A 22003-nucleotide genomic window follows, 5' to 3' on the forward strand; every position below is an offset into this window, starting at 1 on the left:
TTTTGGCTGAGTTGGGTCTTCCTTGCTGCGCGCGGGCTTTCCCTAGTTGTGGTGAGCGGGGGCTACTCTTGGTTGCAATGCACGGGGTTCTCATTGCAGGGGCTTCTCTTGTGGAGCACGGGCTCTACGTGCATGGGCTTCAGTAGTTGCAGCATGTGGGCTCAGTAGCTGTGGCTCTCGGGCTCTAGAGCGCAGGCTCAGTAGTTGTGGCACACGGGCTTAGTTGCTCCGCAGCATGTGGGATCATCCTGGACCAGGACTCGAATCTGTGTCCCCTGCATTGGCAGGCGGATTCTCTTTTTTTTTTTTTTTTTTTTTTGCGGTACGCAGGCCTCTCACTGTTGTGGCCTCTCCCGTTGTGGAGCACAGGCTCCGGATGCGCAGGCTCAGCGGCCATGGCTCACGGGCCCAGCCGCTCCGCGGCACGAGGGATCCTCCCGGACCGGGGCACGAACCCGTGTCCCCTGCATCAGCAGGCGGACTCTCAACCACTGTGCCACCAGGGAGGCCCTGCAGGCGGATTCTTAACCACTGTGCCACCAGGGAAGTCCCCCCCCTTCTCATTTTTTAATGCAATTTAGAGATAGTCTTCCCACTGGTTAAATGTCATTCCTTATAACCCCTGGGACTCCTAATGCTCTGCCACATGCACGGTGGTCATGTGGTAAATATTAAATGGAAAAAATTAAATTTAACTCTGCCAGTGACGTCTAACATGTTGTCGCTACATTGCAACTCACAGCACTATGCCCTCGATATATGAGCTGGGCAAGAAGATACCAGTATGCTACATGGATTCCTCATTTCATGTGTCCTGTTTTGTTCTATACAGCTACAGTTTAGACAGCAAGGACAACCACGTACACATTTGCTCATGGAATAAATCTAGGTGCCACTTACAGTACAGCCTGTCTAGCATCTGTGCTGGTTTCTGAGATCAAAGGGGATGATTAAAATGTGAAACATAATTTGCCTGACAATTCCCTGCTGTCTTTTTAGTTAATAGGTAGATACTTGTCAGCCTGCACATTTTATTTCTGGTATGCTAAAAAACCTCTTGGTGTATGATTCTTTTATTTCTTGACACACACACACACACACACACACACACACATAAATGGATCAAAAAGTAATGTTCATCTAGAAAAATTTACCTCAAGAATGCAAAACAGGTTTCAATGAGCTTAGATTTCCTGTACGGTAGAAGTAATGCATTGTCCGCTTACATGCCCATCCATTTTTCTAACCCAAACTAAGGGCTGGAAAAAGAAACCTGGAACAGTCCCAAGTGAATATGGGAAGCCAGAGCAATAATGAAGTTGAAGATTTCTCAGAAACAGTCCTAAGTGGGGAGCCTCTAATCCTACCTGGACAGTGCTTTTCTGCAGGTTTCTCAGCATGAGTCCAAACCTCACAAAGCACCTCAAAGACTAGGTTTGCCCAGTGTAACAAGTATGGCAGTAGGCTCAGCAGGCTGGATATAGGGGCCATGTAAATAGTAGTAAAAACAATCAAGGACCAGATGCTGAGATTTCCCCTTGTGTCCCATAGTTGGAAGAATAAGTTAAGTAGTTTTCCGCTTCTTGGCAGATGGCCGCTCAAATACATCTCGTACCCCAGCTGCCTTTTGTTTAAAGAACTTTGTGTTCTGGGCACTCTCTTGGCCCCATGCTGAGTCAAAGGAGGTGGTGTCTTGATCCACGAGGTGGGTGTACTTGGTACGACCAGAGCGTCCAAAGTTCTTGACCTGTTAGGACAGATGATGAGTTATACCACCAGACATATCATGTCACAGCCCTCAATACGTTACTTTTCTCTCTCATGTCATTAAGGTACCCCATACCTGCATGACTTTGGGAAGAATGGTTTTGTTGAAATGATCCTCCAGGGTAGGTGCACTGAAATCTCTCTTGTATACTTCTTCATCCTCATCCTGTAGAAAAGAGTCTTATCAATCTTGTGGTTTTATTTCTCATATATTCAAACTACATTTTTTTTTAGGGATCATTTTTTAAAACCATTTAACTTTATTATTTTAATTCATTTTTTTTTGGCCGTGCTGTGCTGCATGTGGGATCTTAGTTCCCTGACCAGGGATCGAACCCGTGCCCCCTGCAGTGGAAGCGCAGAGTCGTAACTGCTGGACCACCAGGGAAGTCCCTCAAACTACAAATTTATTAAATTTTACAACAAGGGATAAAAAGAAAGCAGAGGGTATTGAACCTATTGAACCAAGAGCTTACATCTAGTTGAGGAGATGATAATCTTTTTTTCCCTTGTGTTATCTTTTTCCTTCCTAAGTATAGACATTTCCTGAAGGTTGGCTGTATTCTTCTCTGCACTCAACATGTTCATTCACTCACATGATTTCAACTTCGTACAGGCCTCTCAAATCTCCAATCCTGATTCTTCTACTGCCCAATACACATCTTAGCTTGGGTATTCTGGGATTTCAAACTCACATCTAAAGTGAAAACTGTATCCCTAACCTTTCCAAATCAGCCTCTTCCTGACTTAACTTCTGTTAATAGGACCAACATTCTCTCAATTACCTAGATTCTCATTACCTGGGTTATTATAGCTTTTCCCTGCAATCAATCTTACACATTTCATGGGATTAATGTTTCTAGAACACAACTCTCATTATACCTCTGTCCTGCTCAAAAACCTTCAATGGTTCTCTATTAAATAAGCACAGTTCCTCTGTGTAGTAGTCAAGGCCAAATGCTGTGTAGCCTTAATCTACTCCTTTGCCTTTACAGATGATACTTTTTGCCTCCATTTCTTGTTCCTTTACATGGAATGTCTTCCTACCCCCCTGAATGTCAGGAAGCCTATACATCTTAATTTTTTAAAAAAAAAGATCTATTTATTTATTTGGCCGCACTGGGTCTTAGTTGCGGCACGTGGGATCTTCCTTGCAGCGCGTGGGATCCTTAGTTGCGGCATGCAGGATCTTTTTTTTCTTTTAGTTGCAGCATGCGGGATCTAGTTCCCTAACCAGGGGTCAAACCTGAGCCCCCTGCATTGGGAGCGTGGAGCCTTAGCCACTGGACCACCAGGGAAGTTCCAGGAAGTCTATATATCTTAAATGTCACCTCCTTGATGTTACCCTTTTCAATCTTCTACCACATATAACACCTCTCTCTTCAGAAGTCCCTTAGTACTTTCACTGTTCCTTATGTTACAGTAGATATTTGCCTTAGCTCTATTATTAGATTGTAAGCCTTCTGAGGGCAAGGATTATACAACCTGTAGCTGTGCTTAACAGTAGTACCCTTCATACAGTAAATGCTCAAAAGGTTTACTTAATGAACTGTATAAAATAACTATAGAGAATAGTTTCAAATCAACATATAAGTAAGACTATAATGTTATGATACAGATCATAAACATATGTGCTGAAAGAATTAAAATAGTACCATTTTAGTTAAGGAAAGTTTCATGGAAGAGCTGAGTCCTTTAACCAAACATACTTTTGGAGTAATCTTTTTCCCTTCAGCTATAGAAACGCCAATTTAAAGGTAGGACAATTAAACAGTTTTCTGAAACCAACTTTTCTCCTTGTTAGAGTCTGAGAGTCCCTCATTTAATCTCAGAAGCCATTTCAACTTCACTCTCCTTGTCCAGATGAGAAGAGTTGATATTTGAGTATGTGCACCAAAAGACTCACATAAACCTTTCCTTATGTGTCACAGTCAGCAATGCACTGCTTCCTTAAGGAGCTTGATTATTAAAGCTGCTGAAATGCTTAAGCAATGATATTTTATGAAGCAGTATAAGAACTAATTCATAATCTCCACTGACTCATATCTTGAAAGCCACATGGGCTGGAAAACTACATAATAAGCAAACATTTCCTGCTGAGCAGACAGACTGAAACTGATTATGGAGGGAGAGGAGTAAGGAATCCTCCAGTGAAGTTTTAAAATTTTTCTACCGTGAAAGGCAGGAATTAGGGGCAGTAGGGATATTTAAGGTTTGCTATACAGCATTTGAAAAAGCTAGTCTAGTTTTTGATAAAAACTTCTTTAACATCAGGAAATAGTTTGACAAACCACATGCTATTAGAGTAATAAATGTAACCAATTCTCCCATTCCCTTTCCTGCTATCTCTCTATTAAGGAATTATCACTAGTGCTAACCCAAATAATTTGGAAGTCCTTTTCACTTTATACAGGGTTAACAGACTGATATTTTGACTTTGGTTTTTATATGAAGAAAAAAGATGATGGCATTACACATAATGGTTAGATAATTAACAGTGTTTTTGGTTAGACTTAGTCACTTTCTGTCAGCTCAGAATGAAGTAAATTAAACTTATGCCACCCAAACATGAGTTAATGTAAAGCTCTTTGCAGAGCCTGGTTTTCTCATAACCAAAATTTCTCACTCAGCTATGGATAATGATATCTAAGTGATTTGGGGAACCCAAACGGTCTAGTATCTATATAGATCACTCTGTATTTCAGTTCCTCAATTCTTCTATTACATCATTTCCTCCTTCTGAGAGCTGGGGCCAAAAGAGAACAGTTGCTGCTACATCTAAAATCCTGTTGCCAATGCTTTCCTCTATTTGGTGTTGTATTCTTCAGAGGCAAAAAGCAAATGAGAAAGTTGACCACTGGCAAGTGGAAGTAACATCCCAGGACCAGGGAAATGGGGAGTTATTCCTACTGCCCCATTTTCCCATTCTCTTTTCACTTCTTACCATGAAGAAGGCACCCCGGTGATAATACTTCTGTAAGAACTTATATTTGCCCTTAACAGCTTTGTTGGTAATGACTTTGCCATTTGCCCGAAGCTCAGCTCGCCTCTCTTCCTCAGTCAGGTTTCGCATGCGTTCAATTTCTGCTTTCTCCTTTTCAAGCCTGTCCAGAGAACAAAACTATTTATTAGTATCATTTTAGCTTCAGAAAGACCCAGTTATCTGAATATGACACAGTCCCAGCTCCTTTCAACCATCATTCATCTTCATCAATTCTAGTTATTACCTGTTAGGAATCAAGATCGGGAGCTCAATAAATAAGAGGGTGATAGAGTCTTCATTATGCTTGCAAGACCAGGTTTTGCAAACTTTTGAAAGTTGATTCTAGCCTTTCTGAGGTTTAGACATACTACCACTGCTTGATTTTATAACATTACTAATTCTCCTTCCCTAAAAAGCCTTCTTAGTTAAAAAAAAATCAAAAATTTAAAATGACTCTGGGGGCTTCCCTGGTGGCACAGTGGTTAAGAATCTGCCTGCCAATGCAGGGGACACGGGCTCGAGCCCTGGTCCGGGAAGATACCATATGCCGCGGAGCAGCTAAGCTCGTGTGCCACAACTACTGAGCCTGCGCTCTAGAGCCCGTGTGCCACAACTACTGAAGCCCGGGTGCCTAGAGCCCGTGCTCTGCAACAAGAAAAGCTATCGCAATGAGAAGCCCATGCACCGCAACAAAGAGTAGCCCCCGCTTGCCACAACTAGAGAAAGCCCATGTGCAGCAACGAAAACCCAACACAGCCAAAAATAAATAAATAAATTTATATGTTAAAAAACAAATAACTCTGTATAAGAGTTTACTGGTATTTCTTTAGTAATGTGCTTATATGTCACAAACCAAGGATCACCCTCATTAATTAAACTGCATGACTTTAACCCTTTTTTTGGGGTGGAGAGTCATAGATTCCTTTTCTTCAAAAAATGCAAATAAACACATAATTTTTCATACAATGTTAAAGGGTACATGGACTCCTTGACGCCCAGGAAAAAAACCTTAGAAACTTCAGGCTGAGGACAGAGTCTTCTATTGAGGATTATAATCTGGGATTACCCTCTCTCATTCCTATCAATTTTTAGGAATGGGTGATGCAGCTCAGAAATGATTCTGCTCTATCACAGTGATTGTGGTAGATTATTTAAATGCCACAAATTCTTCCCCTCACAGTATGCATGTCCCTTTGCAGAAATGATATGTGAGCTTCAAAAGACCTTGCCACCTTCCACCTTTGCCCTCTTAGAATGCTGCCCTGAGACCATTATGTAAGGAAACTAGTCTAGCCTACTCAAGAAGAAGTGAGGCATCGTAACTGACAGAGCCAACTACCAGACACATGAGTGAAGCCCAGTCAATCTTCCAGCTGGACGCAACTGCATAAGAGAACCCAGGTGAAATCAGCAGAGGAACTGCATAGCCAACCTCCAAAATTATGAGAAATAATTGTTTCAAGTCACTTACTTTTGGGTTGGGTTGTTATGCAACAACAGATAACTGATTACAGTGAGTAACTTGTGTGTGTCTACTAGGAAACTACTAAAGGGAGTATCAGCTGGCACTCTATTGTGGAGAAACATGGACAAAATGCGTTTCTTTTCCCTGATTTTATTGTAAAAGCCACATTCCAATGTATGGGGAACCCACCCAGTTGCAGGAACCCTAAAGGAAGCTAGAATGGAACTCATAGTAGGTGTGGAGCCTCACAGCTACCCTACTAGGAACCTGTCCCACCAGTGGTATTTAACTCAAGGCCCATCCTATTACTCACGCTTCTCGATCTTCTCTGTCCCTCTTGATTCTCTTTAGCTCCCGAACTTTCCACGCCTCATATTCCTCCTCGTCATTTTCATCGTCAGTATTGAGTGCATCCAGTGCAGCCAGGGACCGCTTGTTCTCCTCCAGCTCTTTCTTGGTCTCCTCTTCTACAATCTGGATAGGGAGAACAGTTCAACTGTTGGATTTCCTTATTCTCCTCAGACAGACCTAAGCACACAACTCCTTGCATTCAATCCTCACAGCTACCTCCAGTACCTTGAGTGTGTACTTGCGCCTCTCCTCAGCCATGCGTTTGGCCTCCTGTTCCAGCTCCTTCTGTTTCAATGCTTCAGCCTCACGTTCCTGAACCGTTACCCGGTCCTTCCTGCAGCACAGAGGTCCTGTTAATTACCCAAAGCCCTTAGAGTGGAGGTCTCTGTTCCCCTAAATTAAGTCCCATCCAAACCAGACAAAGCCCAACAATCTCTGGCTCTATTATTTGCAAAGAGCCCAAAATGGGAGTCATTCCTGGTTTTCAGAGCATCAAAATTCCATTCATCTTTGAGAATTGCCTGAATAGCAAGAAATCTGCTGGACTCTAGGATTTCTAGCCATTAGGAAAGGAATAGGAATTTGCTCTTCAAGCTTGATTTTGTGTTTAAAAGAATATAACACCTTGGCAGGTATGTTTTCTTTAAGTGGAAAAGAAGATGTGAAAACAAACTCAGTCTCCCTGCTAACAAGATATTCCTCAGCAAATACCCTGCCGAGTTGGGGCACTGGGCAGAAGACTTTTCCTTGGTGCTTACATTTCAGAAGAGCAGGAGAGGGAAAAGAGGCTTCCATCTTCAGACCTGGAAAGCAGTAATTATTTCCAGGATTCAGGCCTGATTTATGAGATACTTACTTCCGAATGAAAACTGGCTTAAGGCGAGGCTCCATCTCATCTTCACTGTCTGTGTACTCTTCATACTCAGACTCTGATTCTGACTCCTCCCCAGAACGTCCCTCATCTTCCACCTCCATGACTTCCAGCTCTTCATTTTTTCTCTCCTGCGCTCGTTGACGCATCATGCCACGGCGCCGTTCTATTTCCTGTCAAGTTACATGTCCAAGCCAGTCAGCTAATTGGCATGTGCTCTGAGATGTCTTTTTATTTTAACCTCATCAAGCTCAACAAATTCTGATATGAGTAAATGCAACTTAGTACCATTCTATTTCTTTTTTTTTTAACATCTTTATTACAGTATAATTGATTTACAATGATGTGTTAGTTTCTGCTTTATAACAAAGTGAATTAGTTATACATATGTCCCCATATCTCTTCCCTCTTGCATCTCCCTCCCTCCCACCATCCCTATCCCACCCCTCTAGATGGTCACAAAGCACCGAGCTGATCTCCCTGTGCTACGCGGCTGCTTCCCACTAGCTATCTATTTTATGTTTACTACCATTCTATTTCAATCCTATCCCCAATAAGCAGGGAACACTGGATCAGACGTCTGCCTAAAGCAGATATCTTGCGCCTTTAAGGCCTCATCAAAGGAGCACAAGCCCTAACTTTTTCTTGTATCCAGAAAGAACTTCCCACTTTCCGAAATTATACCTCATCATCAATCTCTTCCTCTTCTTCTTCACTGCTATCTTCTCGTTCCATGCGCCAAGCATCTCCTTCCACTTCGGAGTCACTTTCTCCAACCACTTCAGGTTCCACTATTTTCCGATGTCGAGCCAATCTGAAAGACAGTGTCCAAGTGTAACACCAACCTCACAAAAACGAAGGGACATCAACCACATTTCCTTAGTCACAGAGCACCTGGACATTATGTTTGCTTTTATTAGTACTGAAGTCTTGAGATGAGGAAACCAAGGGGCAGATTAAAGAAACTAACTCAAAGTGTTAGAACAAATAGTCAAGTTGGACCCAAAACATTACATGTATGCTGAGGCACCCTGGAGCACTGCAACAAACATAGATGGGTGCACTGGGATATATTTTAAAGCTCAAGGTAGTTCACAGTTTCAACAGTAGATCACACTATGTTTCCTTTCAATGATATATCTTAGTAAAACTGGGATTTTTGGGCTGCTGTGATAAAAAGCAAGTACTGCATGAAATCAATATGCAACAGGAAATGAGTGACAGTGCCAATGTGACTCTAAGGTTTGAGAAGTTGTCAGTGCCCAAGAGACACACAAACCCCAGTAGTAAGTAACTGTGGTTATGTAAAAACGAAATAAAAATGTTTTTTCTTTTATACATATTATATTTTTCAAGTGGCTAAGCTGCTAGGACATAAATATTTATTAAATCATTTGGATCTAACTACTTAATAAAATAAACAGAATTGTTTGGGCCCAGGGCTCTGTGAAAAAACTCCTTTAGACAATATGAACTGTGAAAATTTGGGGCCTCTGGCCTCCTCTGTAAGGTAATGTCTCAGTCAATACACAATACACAAAACCCCTCATTGGGAGCCTCCCTTTTCGACATCAGTCCCTTTTTCCTACTTCATCAGTGTCATTTCTCCTCATTGGCCTTTAGAATAAATGCATGGATAAAATCAAATTTCTCAAATTTTATAAAACATCTTTGTGCTGAAAAGACTCATCAACAAACCAACCAACGGTCTGTGTTTTCCATCACCTTAATGAGTTATTTTCCTAACCCCACTGTGCCTGTTGGCTCACTTATAAAAATGGGGATAACAGTACCTACCTCATAAGGTTATTATGTGGATTACAAGAATTAGTAAATGTAATATACCTGGAACAGTGCCTGGCACATAGTAAGTACTATTCAAGTATTAGCTATTACTGCTGTTGTTCCTATTAATTAACCTGTAGGGGTTCAGGTCCAGGGAAACATAACCCTAGTCATTACCTCTCCTCCACATCTTCACTAATACGGTTCTGCAAACGCCGCAGCCGAGGGTCGCTAGATGAATCCTCCTCCTGTTCCTCAGGCTCTGCTTCTTGTTCTTTGGCTTTCTTAATGAACTGAAACTCTTCATCCTCCTCATCTGAGGACTCCATAGGGGCATAGTCTGGCCTCTTTCCCGACACATAACGTTTTACCTTCACTTTTTCCATCGAAATCTCACCTGGGTGAGAAAAATAACTTATGTTTCAGTAGCCTCTTTCCCAATGTCCTTCAACCCTTGGCCTTTCCAGGTAGAGCCCTGTATTCCTGGCAAACCAGAGTCCAAGCAGGAGAAGAAGAGAGCCATTACCCAACCATCTATTCATCTAATGCTGTTTTCCTACAAAGGCCAAGTCACGCGAAGGCATTCTTTTGAACACCAACACTAATGATAATGAGGCTTAGCTTGGGTACAATGAAGTGGAGGAAGGCGGGCAGTGAAACAATAGAAAAAGTCCCCCCAAATAGGGAGACTACCTCCAACACAAATTCATGCTATTCCACCTCAACTATGTGCTTAAGCGAATTATTTGTAATAGTGCCCAGCACACAGTAAGGATGACTTAAGTGGGAATATAAAATTAAAATACTGTTCATTCTTTTAGTTTGAGACTTTTCCGTGGCAGCCTTTATAAATTACCATATAACGCCGTCTTCTAATCTTTATTTCTACCTTCTTTTCTTTTAGCTTATGTGCTATCAAACCTGCAAGAGTAGATTATCTGTCTTTTACAAATACCAACAATTCCAGTGAACAGAAAATCAGTGAAAACTAACCAACATATTTTATAAGATGAATATAACCCTGATAACCAAACTGTACAATTCAAGGGAAAATTTTAGGTAGATTTCACTTATGAACATATACAAAAATACTAAATAACATAATAGCAAATGTATTCAGGCAATGTAAAAACTAACCAAAAAACCCCTCTAAGCTATAGTGACATAACAGGATTTAGCCCAGGACTACAAGCATGGCTTAACCTTAGAAAATTAACAGGGAAAAAAGTAATGTACTATTTAAAGTTTATATATTTATGGGACTTCCCTGGTGGTCCAGCGGTAAAGAATCCACCTTCCAATGCAGGGGATGCGGGTTCAATCCCTGACTGGGGAACTGAGATCCCACATGCCACAGGGCAACTAAGCCCACACACCACAACTACTGAGCTCGCGTGCCTCAACGAGAGAGCCCACATTTCATAACTAAGACCCGACGCAGCCAAAAACATAAATAAAATTAAAAAATTTAAAAAATAAATATTAAAAAAAGAATGAGAGGGCTTCCCTGGTGGCGCAGTGGTTGAGAGTCCGCCTGCCGATGCAGGGGACACGGGTTCGTGCCCCGGTCTGGGAAGATCCCACATGCCACGGAGCGGCTGGGACCGTGAGCCATGGCCGCTGAGCCTGCGCGTCCGGAGCCTGTGCTCCGCAACGGAAGAGGCCACAACAGTGAGAGGCCCGCATACCGGAAAAAAAAAACAAACAATGAGAAATCACAACAAAATAAAAATTAAAAAAATAAAGTTTATACATTTAAAGTGACATAATCTAACAATAGATACAGCAAACATTATATTTAATGATGAAACATTAGAAGCATTCCTTTAAAAAACAGTGGGCATCATTAGGTTGTCCCTATCATATCTTCTAATCAACGTTATATTATGGTTTTAATTAGAGCAATAAGAAAAGGAGATAAAAGGTAAGAACTGAAAAGGAAGAAACTGCCACAATTTACAGACTATATGATTACTTATGTAGAAAATACAAGATAACCAACAGATAAGCTAAAAAAAATTCAAGAAGAATGCTGGATAAACGTTAGATAAAAATAAATGTGCCTGTACGCTGGCTACCTATAATTAGATAATACAGTTAAAAAATACTATTTACAATAGCAACTAATCTGTAAGATACTAAGGAATAAATCAACAAATGATGTAGGCCTTTAGGAGAAAAAATATAATTGTATTTAAAGATATAAAAGATCAAAATAAACGGAGGAATATATCATGTTCAAGGATGAGAAGTTGGCAACTGTGCCCGAGTTGATCGATAAATGTGTGATCTATAATTTTAATGCAATTTCATTAAAAGCTGTTCTCAGGCGATTTAAAAATCATATGGAAGAACAGGAGGTCAAAAAGAGCCAAGACAATTCTGAAGAACAAGGTGAGGTAAATAAAAGACTTTAACAGACACCTCAGCAAAGAAGATATAAAGATGGCAAATAAGCATGTGAAAAGATGTTCCACATTATATGTCGTCAGGGAAATGCAAATTAAAAAAACAATGAGATACCACTACACACATATTAGGCTGGCTAAGATCCAGAGTTCTGACAATACCAAATGCTGTTGAGAATGTGGAGCAACAGGAACTCTAATTTATTGCTGGTGGGAATGCAAAATGGCACAACCACTTTGGAAGATAGTTTGATGGTTTCCTACAAAACTAAGCATACTCTTACCGTATGATTCAGCAATCATACTCCTTGGTATTTACCCAAAGGAGTTGAAAACTTATGTCCACACAAAAACCTGCACACAGATATTTACTGCAGCTTTGTTCATAACTGCAAAAACTTGTAAGCAACCAAGATGTCCTTTACTAGGTGAATGGGTAAATAGACCGTGGCACATCCAGATGATGGAATATTACTCAGCAATTTAAAAAAAAAAGAGCTATCAAGCCATGAAAAGATACGAAGTAACCTTAAATGCATAGTAAAAATACTGTGTGATACCATAATGATGGATAAATGTCCCTACACATTTGTCCAAATCTACAGAATGTACAACACCAGAGTGAACCTTAATGTAAACTACCGACTTTGGGTGATAATGATGTGTCAATGTAGGTTCACCCTACCCTAGAGAAATTCTTACACAAGTGCACTAAAGAGACATGTTTAAGCACTGTTTGTAACAGGAGAAAAAGTAACAAAACAACACTGTCCCTCAGCAGGGAGCAAACTGTGGTTTAATTATATAATGGAACTCATAAACAGTTAAAATGAATGAATAAGATCTTCATGTATTCAAAGAATACGTCTCAAAAAACATGTTGAGTCAAAAAAAAAAGGCAGGTTGCACAAGAATAGGTACCGTATATTTTTTAAAAAAAGAACTGACATTAGTTTTCAAATACTTTACTGAAAAAACTCTAACTTTCAGTCTGACTTCCCAAACAGGTAGTTTTCCTTCATCCATCTGCACCCATCCTTTAAAGATCAAGTTAAATACCCCAATCTGAAGCGATTATTCCTTCTCTGCCCTCCCTAAGCACTTCGTTTGTATCACCTATGTGACAGGTATTATAGGTGCAAAAGACCATACAGCTGCTTAGAATGTGCCTCTTTTTGCATGTCTCACATCTAGTAGACTATGAGTTCCTTACACCACTGTCTTACACCATTTTGTATTCAATTTAACAAATACAGGCACTGCGTTGGTTCAAGGGATAAAAAGTTTAATAAGACAGAGTTCCTGCCTCAAGGAGGTTATGAGCTTATGATGCAGTAGAGGGAAATGGACATGTAATTAACAACGATAAGAGTTACAGAAGCATCAAAAACAGACTATGGATAACAAAAGAGGGATTGTATCCCACACAACCCCTTGCAAACAGCTGGCATTCACTATATTTATTAGTCTAACTTATTGGTGGAGGCTAAGGCAACAGGGTGCTTGCTGTAGGAGAGAGCACACAGGCTCTAATAACAGGATGAGACGGAAGTAGCTTTTGTTTCCCCTAAGCAACGCGACTGGATGCGAGTTTGATAGGGAAAGTCGAAGAAATAGGGGGCAAGATCGTAAGGGTCGCTGGGGTTGAGGTGGTGGGCCCGGGGTAGGTTTGGAATATGCTGGGGAAAGAGGTAAGATCCGACTGGAAAGCCGCTCAGCACAGTACCTTTCTCATTGCGAACCGGGACGGCCCCAGCCGTAGACTGAATGGGCGGCTGTTTCATGAGTGAGCTTGGGACCGACATCTTGACGGCAGCGGCAGTGACTCCCCAAACTTGACTGATGCCAAACTGAACAGAACAGAACAACGTCAACGAACTGAAAAAACCTCTTCCACTTAGGCCACTGTACACTGCTGCGCCACTGATAGAGACACCACTTCCGGCTGAGCTAGAAAAACCGGAAATATGCGACCAGAGGATTGTGGGATTGTGGAGGACGTCTGGGCGCCTACGGCTAGAACGTCGAGTCTGTTACTGCGCATGTTTGTAGGCCGCCCTGGCCTCCTCAGTTTCGCAGTATTTGGACGCACTTTCTGGCGGGAATTTGCTTCCGCTGGGCTTTGCTGTTGAGACCCTGCGGCGAGGAAAGGCTGAATGAAAGGTTTCGCTCGTTAGGGTTGGTTTGAAGCCAAGGAAAATCGGGTAGTGAGGGATAAGAAACTGAGGAGATAGTGAAGGGCGGTTTGTCCAGATTGTTGAAAGCTCAGAGTTAGCGTTTAATCGGAATAGAAATCCTGTTAATAGCACCTGATTAGCTCAGTTGATGAGGCTGAGCGGGTTGTGGTGAGGTATTTTTTGGTCACGTGAGGGCAAGTGGCAAGAAAAAAAAAATCCCCCAGGCGGCTTAGAACAGTGCCTGAAATCCGAACACTCTTAGGCTTTACAGTTCTTTCCGTTTCTGGAGACTGCCTATTAAAACATATTCCTGGCTGAAATGTTTGTATATAAAAGTCCATAAGTAATTATAAAGCACCGCGCTTAGCTTTCTCTAAGGAGTATGGAATATTGTTGAAAGGCTTGTTTCCTCCAGGAACTTGAATTTCATTTAGTAAGTCTTCTAGGGCTTATAGAAGAGTAACTGAAATAATCCCAATTTACTAGTTGGGTTGTGTTAAAAAACATAGGCTAATTGGTAGTCAGAACACTGTCACTGTAGAAAGGGTTTTATAACTGCTGTGGTGGGGAGAGAAGGGACAGCTTGAGCAAAGTCTTGAAGTCCAGAAATAACATGGTATATATCAGACACCATGAAAAGTTTGATTTTATCAGTAATTTTTGAGTCAAGGAGTGTGCAAGTTCCTGAAGGGCTTTAAAGGTGCTGTTAATAGGATTAGTTCTCAAATTATTTCACCTGTATCCTAAAATTGGGCCTCAGCTGGGAGAAGAAATAAAATTGGGCAAGTCTCGATCAAGGAACAGTGGATAACTCAAGTAACCAACCAAGGGAGCAGTTTTGAGCTATAAAGAAAAGGACTGTAAAAGAGTAGATAGAAATTTGTTATAAATTCATCAGCTCCAAAACTATGCTATCCAGAGGGAGTAAATCTGTTGGGAAGGCAATTGTTTCTGCTCGCGGCAACCCAGAAAATAGGAAAAAAAAAAAGTTTAATATGGCAGTGACTATAAGAAATACAGTGCCCTGAAATCTTATTTATGATGCTTTGTGACACAAAAGTTATTTAAAACATTTCCCCAGTCTTTGGGCTTTGTAAGGTCGTCACTAAATCTTAGTTAACTGGTGGGCGAAGTTTAAACCAACTTAGTTAACTGGTGGGTGAAGTTTAAACCAGCTGAAGTTATCAGCTCTTGAAAAAAAAAAAAAAGCTTCTATTCCCAGGAAGAAAATACGGTGGCCATTGGGCATAATTTTCTGGTGGTGGGATTACAAGGAACTAGGGGCTGAGGTAAAGGCTGCATATATATTGATTTCATTGCCTCTCTATTTCATATGGTATTTAAGTGCTCCTGAATCTTTTCCAGGTTCACGTTGCTAGGCAAGGTGGTTTTTCCTTAGGAGAGGCGCAGGTGTTTTTCAAAGTGAGATACTGGCATCAGCAGTATCAAAATCACCGGGATCCAAGGTAAAAATGTTGATTCGGTCCCTTCTATTCCCTGAGGAATTTGAGTTTGTGGTGAGGCTGGCAACCTTGCCTCTTTAAGAGACTAATGTAACGCCCAGTGCTCTCTCCCCCTCCCACTGGCTGGGATTGGAACCCTCCTGCGCCGCCCTGGCCTCCTCCGCCCCGGACCCCTCCCCACCCCTCCCACCTCCACCCATCCCCGCCTCCCGCCGCAATCTTGGCGGGAAGACGCCAGCTGCTAAGCGGAGGGAGGATGTCTGGGTCGCGCGCAGAGGCCGAGGAGAAGGTGGGCTCCAGACAGCGACTCCAGGTGAATGGGAGAAAAGGCTTGTCTCTTTCGGGTGTGTTCCTGCCTCAGTCTTCGTGAGGGGTGTGCCGGGCATAGGCCGAGGAGGATGGGAGGACTTGCCACCCGGCACCTCCTGACTCTAAAACTTTCCTGCTCCCTGGGGTATCTCTCAGTTTAACGGGTTTTTGGGGGTGTTGCTTTAAAACATAAGCGGGGATGCCTGTCCTGGTTTTCCTCTGGAAAGTAGACCTTCAGCATTGAGGAAGATGTTTATCAATAACCCCCAAAATAGTGCCTGGCTGGGATCCGGAAGCCTGCATTTGCTTTTGCAGTCGTTATGGTCAGTTTCCCACTCTTGAAATAATTCCAGTTACTCAGTCTCCTCAGTTACAAATTGTCGTCATTTTTTTTTTTTTTGCTGTACGCGGGCCTCTCACTGTTGTGGCCTCTCCCGCTGCGGAGCACAGGCTCCGGACGCGCAGGCTCAGCGGCCATGGCGCACGGGCCCAGCCGCTCCGCGGCATGTGGGATTCTCCCGGACCGGGGCACGAACCCGTATCCCCTGCATCGGCAGGCGGACTCCCAACCACTGCGCCACCAGGGAAGCCCCTGTCGTCATTTTTATTATTGGTCTGGCCGACTCATGGGTAAGAAATGTGTCCAGTATAATAAATAATTCTATTCAGGTTAATGAATTAGGTATCTAGATTTTGGAGGGAAAAAGGTTTCCTTCCAGGCTATCAGTTTGGCTTTGTGTTGTCATTATGAAATAGGAATTAGATTTATTTATGCAGATCTGTAAGAAAAGGCTTAAAACCTGGAATTTTAATACTCTCTGTTTTCCTTTATTGACCTGAATAGGTGAATGAATATAAGGAAAACCAAAACATCGCTTATGTGTCTCTGAGACCAGTACAGACTACAGTTTTAGGAAAAACAGCTAAGGTGTATCTTGTTCCCTTTTCACTCAGTAGCTACAAGCCAGATCAACTTAAGCACTCCAAATCCCTATTAGATAAGAATTCTAACAATGAAGTGGCATGTAAGAAATGTAAGAAGGCTGAAATAAAGAAAACTTGCAGAAGAATTTTAACCCCAAAGATGGAAGCCACATCTTCCAAGGCAGAATCCAGTCTGCAAAAATCATCCTTAGATGTTCATGCTGAAAGTAACAAGTGGCAATACAAGAGCACTTCAGATACAGTGATTCTCAGTGCTGATACAGAAAGCAGCCAGGATGGAGACAGTGATGAAGGTACCACACCAGGCATGGTAAGAATTTAATTACTAGCTTATTCAAATTTTTCGTATTTAAAATTATGTTTTTAAGTTCTGATAAGCTAAGGTTATCAAGGGTCTCATTAGCTCAAACAGATTATTTTGTCATCTAATTTATGTTTAACTGAAATTTTATTCTTTAAATGTATAACATAACTTCCTTGGGTTAATTTTACTCTTGGTTTCGATTTGTGAAAGAGGGGATTGACTTAATCTTCACTCTGCTTCCCTTTTTCTTCCTCTCAGCTTATTGCATTTATTTTTGAGCTTACTTCTACTTTATGGTGTCATGCTCACCTTTACATATTTATGCACAGTGTACCAGAAGAAGCTGAGTTGTGGGACATACAGCATTTGAATGACTCCATGTCAGGGTAGGAAAATCACCATTAATTGATTGCATTCATGTGCTGAATATTTCCTTTAATTATGTAAAGGAGACAAGTGATGGAGTAGAGAAGATACGTGAGAAACACTAATTCTATTTAAAATAATAGTTCCATCAGTTTAAGGAATTAAGCATCTAATTCTTTTGGCTTCTATTGCCTGTCGGGAGTGTTGTACTTCATTTAAAGTGACAAATTTTATGCAAGACAAGGTAAAACCCTACCACATGATGAAAAGTTGATGGAACTAGAACAGAAAATGATGGTAGGGAAAGGGAGATGGGATAATTGAAGCGGTGTTGTAATGAACTAGGACCTGTGGTGGGACAGGGTGGGCTAAGTCATAAATGCGTTGGACTGGGGGTTGGAAGCCTGGGTTTTAGTCATGGCCGCTTCTAAGAAACCTTGTACCTTTAAGCAGATCACTTCTACTGTGAGGAAATTGGATAAGATTGGTGGTTCTCAAACTTTAGCCTATATCAGAATTACCTGGGAGGCTTGTTAAAACTCCTGTGCAGGGCTCCACCACCAGTTTCTGATTCAGAAGTTTTGAAGTGGGTATAGAATTTGCATGTCTAAAATGGCTTCCTAGAGACAACGGTCCAGGACTGCACTTTGAGAGCCAGTGGATTTGATTATCTCTTTGGCCTCTTAAACTGTAAGATTCTGAGTATATGAGGCTAATATAAAACAGATTTTATTTTATTTTTTTATTTTTTTTGCGGTACGCAGGCCTCTCACTGCTGTGGCCTCTCCCACTGCGGAGCACAGGCTCCGGACGCGCAGGCTTAGCGGCCATGGCTCACGGGCCCAGTCGCTACGCGGCACGTGGGATCTTCCCAGACCGGGGCACGAACCCGCGTCCCCTGCGTCGGCAAGCAGACTCCCAACCACTGCGCCACCAGGGAAGCCCTAAAACAGATTTTATTTTGATGTAAGGTAAACAGGGTCAGAAATTAGAGCATGAGGTAGGACTGGAGACAGAGTCATAAATGCTCAGCATATATTTTCTTAGGACAAGCTGAAAGAGCTCACATCTTTTTTTTAAAAAAAATAAATTTATTATTTATTTTTGGCAGCATTGGGTCTTCGCTGATGCGCGCGGCCCCTCTGCAGCTGTGGTGAGCAGGGGCCCCTCCTCGTTGTGGTACGCTGGCCTCTCATTGCGGTGGTTTCTCCCGTTGCGGAGCACGGGCTCTAGGTGCTCGGGCTTCAGTAGTTAGTGGTGCCTCGCCGGCTCCAGAGCACAGGCCCAGCAGCCGTGATGCACGGGCCCAGCTGCTCTGCGGCATGTGGGATATTCCCGGACCAGGGCTCGAACCCATGTCCCCTGCATTGGCAGTTGGATTCTTAACCACTGCACCACAAGGGAAGCCCGAGCTCACATCTTTTATAGAACATTTCATTCTTTTGTTCTCTTCCCTTTCGATAATTATCTTTTTGGGGTAAAATGGTTAAGGCTTTGTGGTACCATGCTTTAGGAAAAGTAATTTAGTTTATAAGCTTATTTGTGCTCAGGTGAAGGGTGGCTTCTGTCACATCAAAGACAAGTGCCTGTAAGTCTAGAATTTTATTCTCCTTTTCTGCGAAGTTTGCTAAATTTCATCTCTCAGTCCTTCTATTAAATATTTTAATGTCATGGAGCATTTCTGAACAGTTTTAAAAAAATTTGAGAAAATTTTACACTTACAGAAGAGCTGCAAAAATAGTAAAGACAATTCTCCTATCTTTCACCCGTCTTCAGTTTTTGTTAATATCATACATAGCATAGAATGTTTATCGAACTAAGAAATTAACCTTGGTACAGTGCTGTTAACTAACGTACAGAATTTATTAGGATTTCACCAGTTTTCCAACTAATATCCTTTTCCTCTTCCAGTATCCAGTCCAGGATCATACAGTGGATTTAGTTGTCATGTCTCTGTAGATCTGGAAACAGTTTCTCAATCTTTCATGACCTTGACACTTTTGAATAGTGCTGGGCAGTTATTTTGTATAATTTACCTCAATTTGGGTTTATCTGCTGTTTTCTCATGATTAGAGTAAGATTTTGCATTTTGGGGAAGCATACCACAGAAATGAAAGTGCCCTCCTCAGTGCATCATATCAGGGTATACATGATGTTGGTATTTTACTGGTGATGTTGACCTTGATCATTTAGCTAAGGTGGTGTCTGCCAGGATTCTCTAATGTAAACTTACTATTTTTCCCTTTGTAATTACTAAATACTTTGAGGAAGATACTTTAAGACTATGTGAATATCTGGTTTCTGTCATCAAGCATATATTTATTTTTTTATTAAGATAGAATTCACATAACATAAAATTTACTAAATTGTGTAATTCAGTGTTTTTTAGTATACATACTATACATACTAAACTATCCAATTTCAGAAATTTTCATCACTCCAAAAAGAAACCACATACCTGTTAGCAGTGACTACAAACCCTATTCCTCCCTCCCTCAGCCCTGGAAACCACTAATCTACTTTCTGTCTATAGATTTGCCTGTTCTGGACATTTCATATAAATGGAATTATACAATATATGGCTTTTTTGGTCTGGCTTCACTTACCATGTTTTCATCATTCATTCATGTAGCATGTATTGGTACTTATTCCTTTTTATGGCTGAATAATATTCCATTGTATGGATATACCACATTTTGTTTATGCATTCATCAGTTGATGGACATTTGGGTTGCTTTCACTTTTTTGCTCTTAAGAATAATGCTGCCATGAGCATTTATTTGTGAGATTTTGTGTGATGTTTTCCATTCTCTTGGTATATACCTTGGAGTAAAATTGCTGGGTCAGATGGTAACTGTGTTTAACTTTTTGAGGAATTGTCAAATTGTTTGCCAAAGTGACTGCACCAGTTTTACATAACCACTATGAAAAATCCAATTTCTCTATACCCTCAACAATACTTATTATTGTTTGTCTTTTTTAAAAATTGAAATTTTAAATTGAGGTAAAATACACAATGTATAATTTACCATCTTTACTGTTTTTAAGTGTACAGTTCAGTAGTGTTATGTACATTTACATAGATGTAAAACGAATGTCCAGAACTCTTCATCTTGCAAAACTGAAGCTCTATACCCATTAAATAACTCCCCATTCCCCATTCCCTTACCTCCTTTCAGCCTGTGAAAACTACCATTCTACTTTCTGTCTCTGTGAATTTGATTGTTATAAGTACCTCATATAAGTGGAATCATATAGTATTTGTCTTTTAGTGACTTATTTCACTTAACCTAATGTCCTTAATTGTTTGTTTGTTTTTTTGCGGTACGCAGGCCTCTCACTGTTGTGGCCTCTCCCGTCGCGGAGCACAGGCTCCGGACGCGCAGGCTCAGCGGCCATGGCTCACGGGCCCAGTGGCTTCGCGGCACGTGGGATCTTCCCAGACTGGGGCACGCACCCGCGTCCCCTGCATCGGCAGGCGGACTCTTAATCACTGTGCCACCAGGGAAGCCGTCCTTAATTGTTTTGATTATAGCCATACTAGTGGATGCGAAGTGGTATCTCATTGTGGTTTTTAAAATTAATTAATTAATTAATTTTTGGCTGTGTTGGGTCTTCGTTGCTGCGCACGGGCTTTCTCTAGTTGCAGCGAGCGGGGACTACTCTTCCTTGGGGTGCGTGGGCTTCTCACTGCAGTGGCTTCTCTTGTGGATCACGGGCTCTAGGCGCAGGGGCTTCAGTAGTTGTGGCACATGGGCTCTAGAGCGCAGGCTCAGTAGTTGTGGTGCATGGGCTTAGTTGCTCTGTGGCATGTGGAATCTTATTGGACCAGGGCTCGAACCCATGTCCCCTGCACTGGCAGGCAGATCTTAACCACTGCGCCACCAGGGAAGTCTCCCCTCATTGTGTTTTTTTTTTTTTTCGGTACGTGGGCCTCTCACTGTTGTGGCCTCTCCCGTCGTGGAGCACAGGCTCTGGATGGGCAGGCTCAGCGGCCATGGCTCACGGGCCCAGCTGTTCTGCAGCATGTGGGATCGTCCCGGACCGGGACACGAACCCGTGTCCCCTGCATCGGCAGGCAGACTCTCAACCACTGTGCCACCAGAGAAGACCTATTTTTAGTTTTTTAAGGAACCTCCATACTCTTCTCCATAGTGGCTGTATCAATTTACATTCCCACCAACAGTGCAAGAGGGTTCCCTTTTCTCTACAACCTCTCTAGCATTTATTGTTTGTAGATTTTTTGATGATGGCCATTCTGACTGGTGTGAGGTGATACCTTATTGTAGTTTTGATTTGCATTTCTCTAATGATTACTGATGTTGAGCATTCTTTCATGTGTTTGTTGGCAATCTGTGTATCTTCTTTGGAGAAATGTCTATTTAGTTCTTCAGCCCATTTTTGGATTGGGTTGTTTTTTTGATATTGAGGTGCATGAGCTGCTTGTATATTTTGGAGATTAATCCTTTGTCAGTTGCTTCATTTGCAAATACTTTCTCCCATTCTGAGGGTTGTCTTTTCGTCTTGTTTATGGTTTCCTTTGCAGTGCAAAAGCTTTTAAGTTTCATTAGGTCCCATTTGTTTATTTTTATTTCCATTTCTCTAGGAGGTGGGTCAAAAAGGATCTCGCTGTAATTTATGTCATAGAGTGTTCTGCCTTTGTTTTCCTCTAAGAGTTTTATAGTGTCTGGCCTTACATTTAGGTCTTTAATCCATTTTGAGTTTATTTTTGTGTATGGTATTAGGGAGTGTTCTAATTTCTTTCTTTTACATATAGCTGTCCAGTTTTCCCAGCACCGCTTATTGAAG

General features: G+C 41.7%; 2 protein-coding genes across 3 annotated transcripts in view; one reads left to right on the forward strand and one right to left on the reverse strand.

Annotated features, from left to right (window-relative positions):
• Window positions 1-1011: 1011 nt before the first annotated feature.
• On the reverse strand, window positions 1012-13608 carry MFAP1 (microfibril associated protein 1). The gene is made up of 9 exons (XM_065871910.1): window positions 13357-13608; window positions 9400-9619; window positions 8122-8251; window positions 7423-7610; window positions 6792-6900; window positions 6529-6689; window positions 4712-4871; window positions 1844-1933; window positions 1012-1747 (listed from the first exon to the last, which is right to left on the reverse strand). The coding sequence occupies exons 1-9, from the start codon at window positions 13433-13435 to the stop codon at window positions 1565-1567; spliced, it is 1320 nt and encodes a 439-aa protein (XP_065727982.1). The 5' UTR covers window positions 13436-13608; the 3' UTR covers window positions 1012-1564.
• Window positions 13609-15526: 1918 nt separating this feature from the next.
• Window positions 15527-22003, forward strand: part of WDR76 (WD repeat domain 76) — a 70624-nt gene continuing 64147 nt past the window's right edge. Inside the window, exons 1-2 of one of the 2 annotated variants that reach the window (XM_065872185.1) lie at window positions 15527-15587; window positions 16422-16834. In XM_065872185.1, coding sequence (XP_065728257.1) covers window positions 15527-15587; window positions 16422-16834 — 474 coding nt within the window. The remainder of the gene's footprint in view (window positions 15588-16421; window positions 16835-22003) is intronic. The other variant, XM_065872186.1, reaches the window with a different exon arrangement.

Source organism: Phocoena phocoena, chromosome 2 (assembly GCF_963924675.1).
Source record: "Phocoena phocoena chromosome 2, mPhoPho1.1, whole genome shotgun sequence".
In the NCBI taxonomy this organism is placed as follows: Eukaryota; Metazoa; Chordata; class Mammalia; order Artiodactyla; family Phocoenidae; genus Phocoena; species Phocoena phocoena.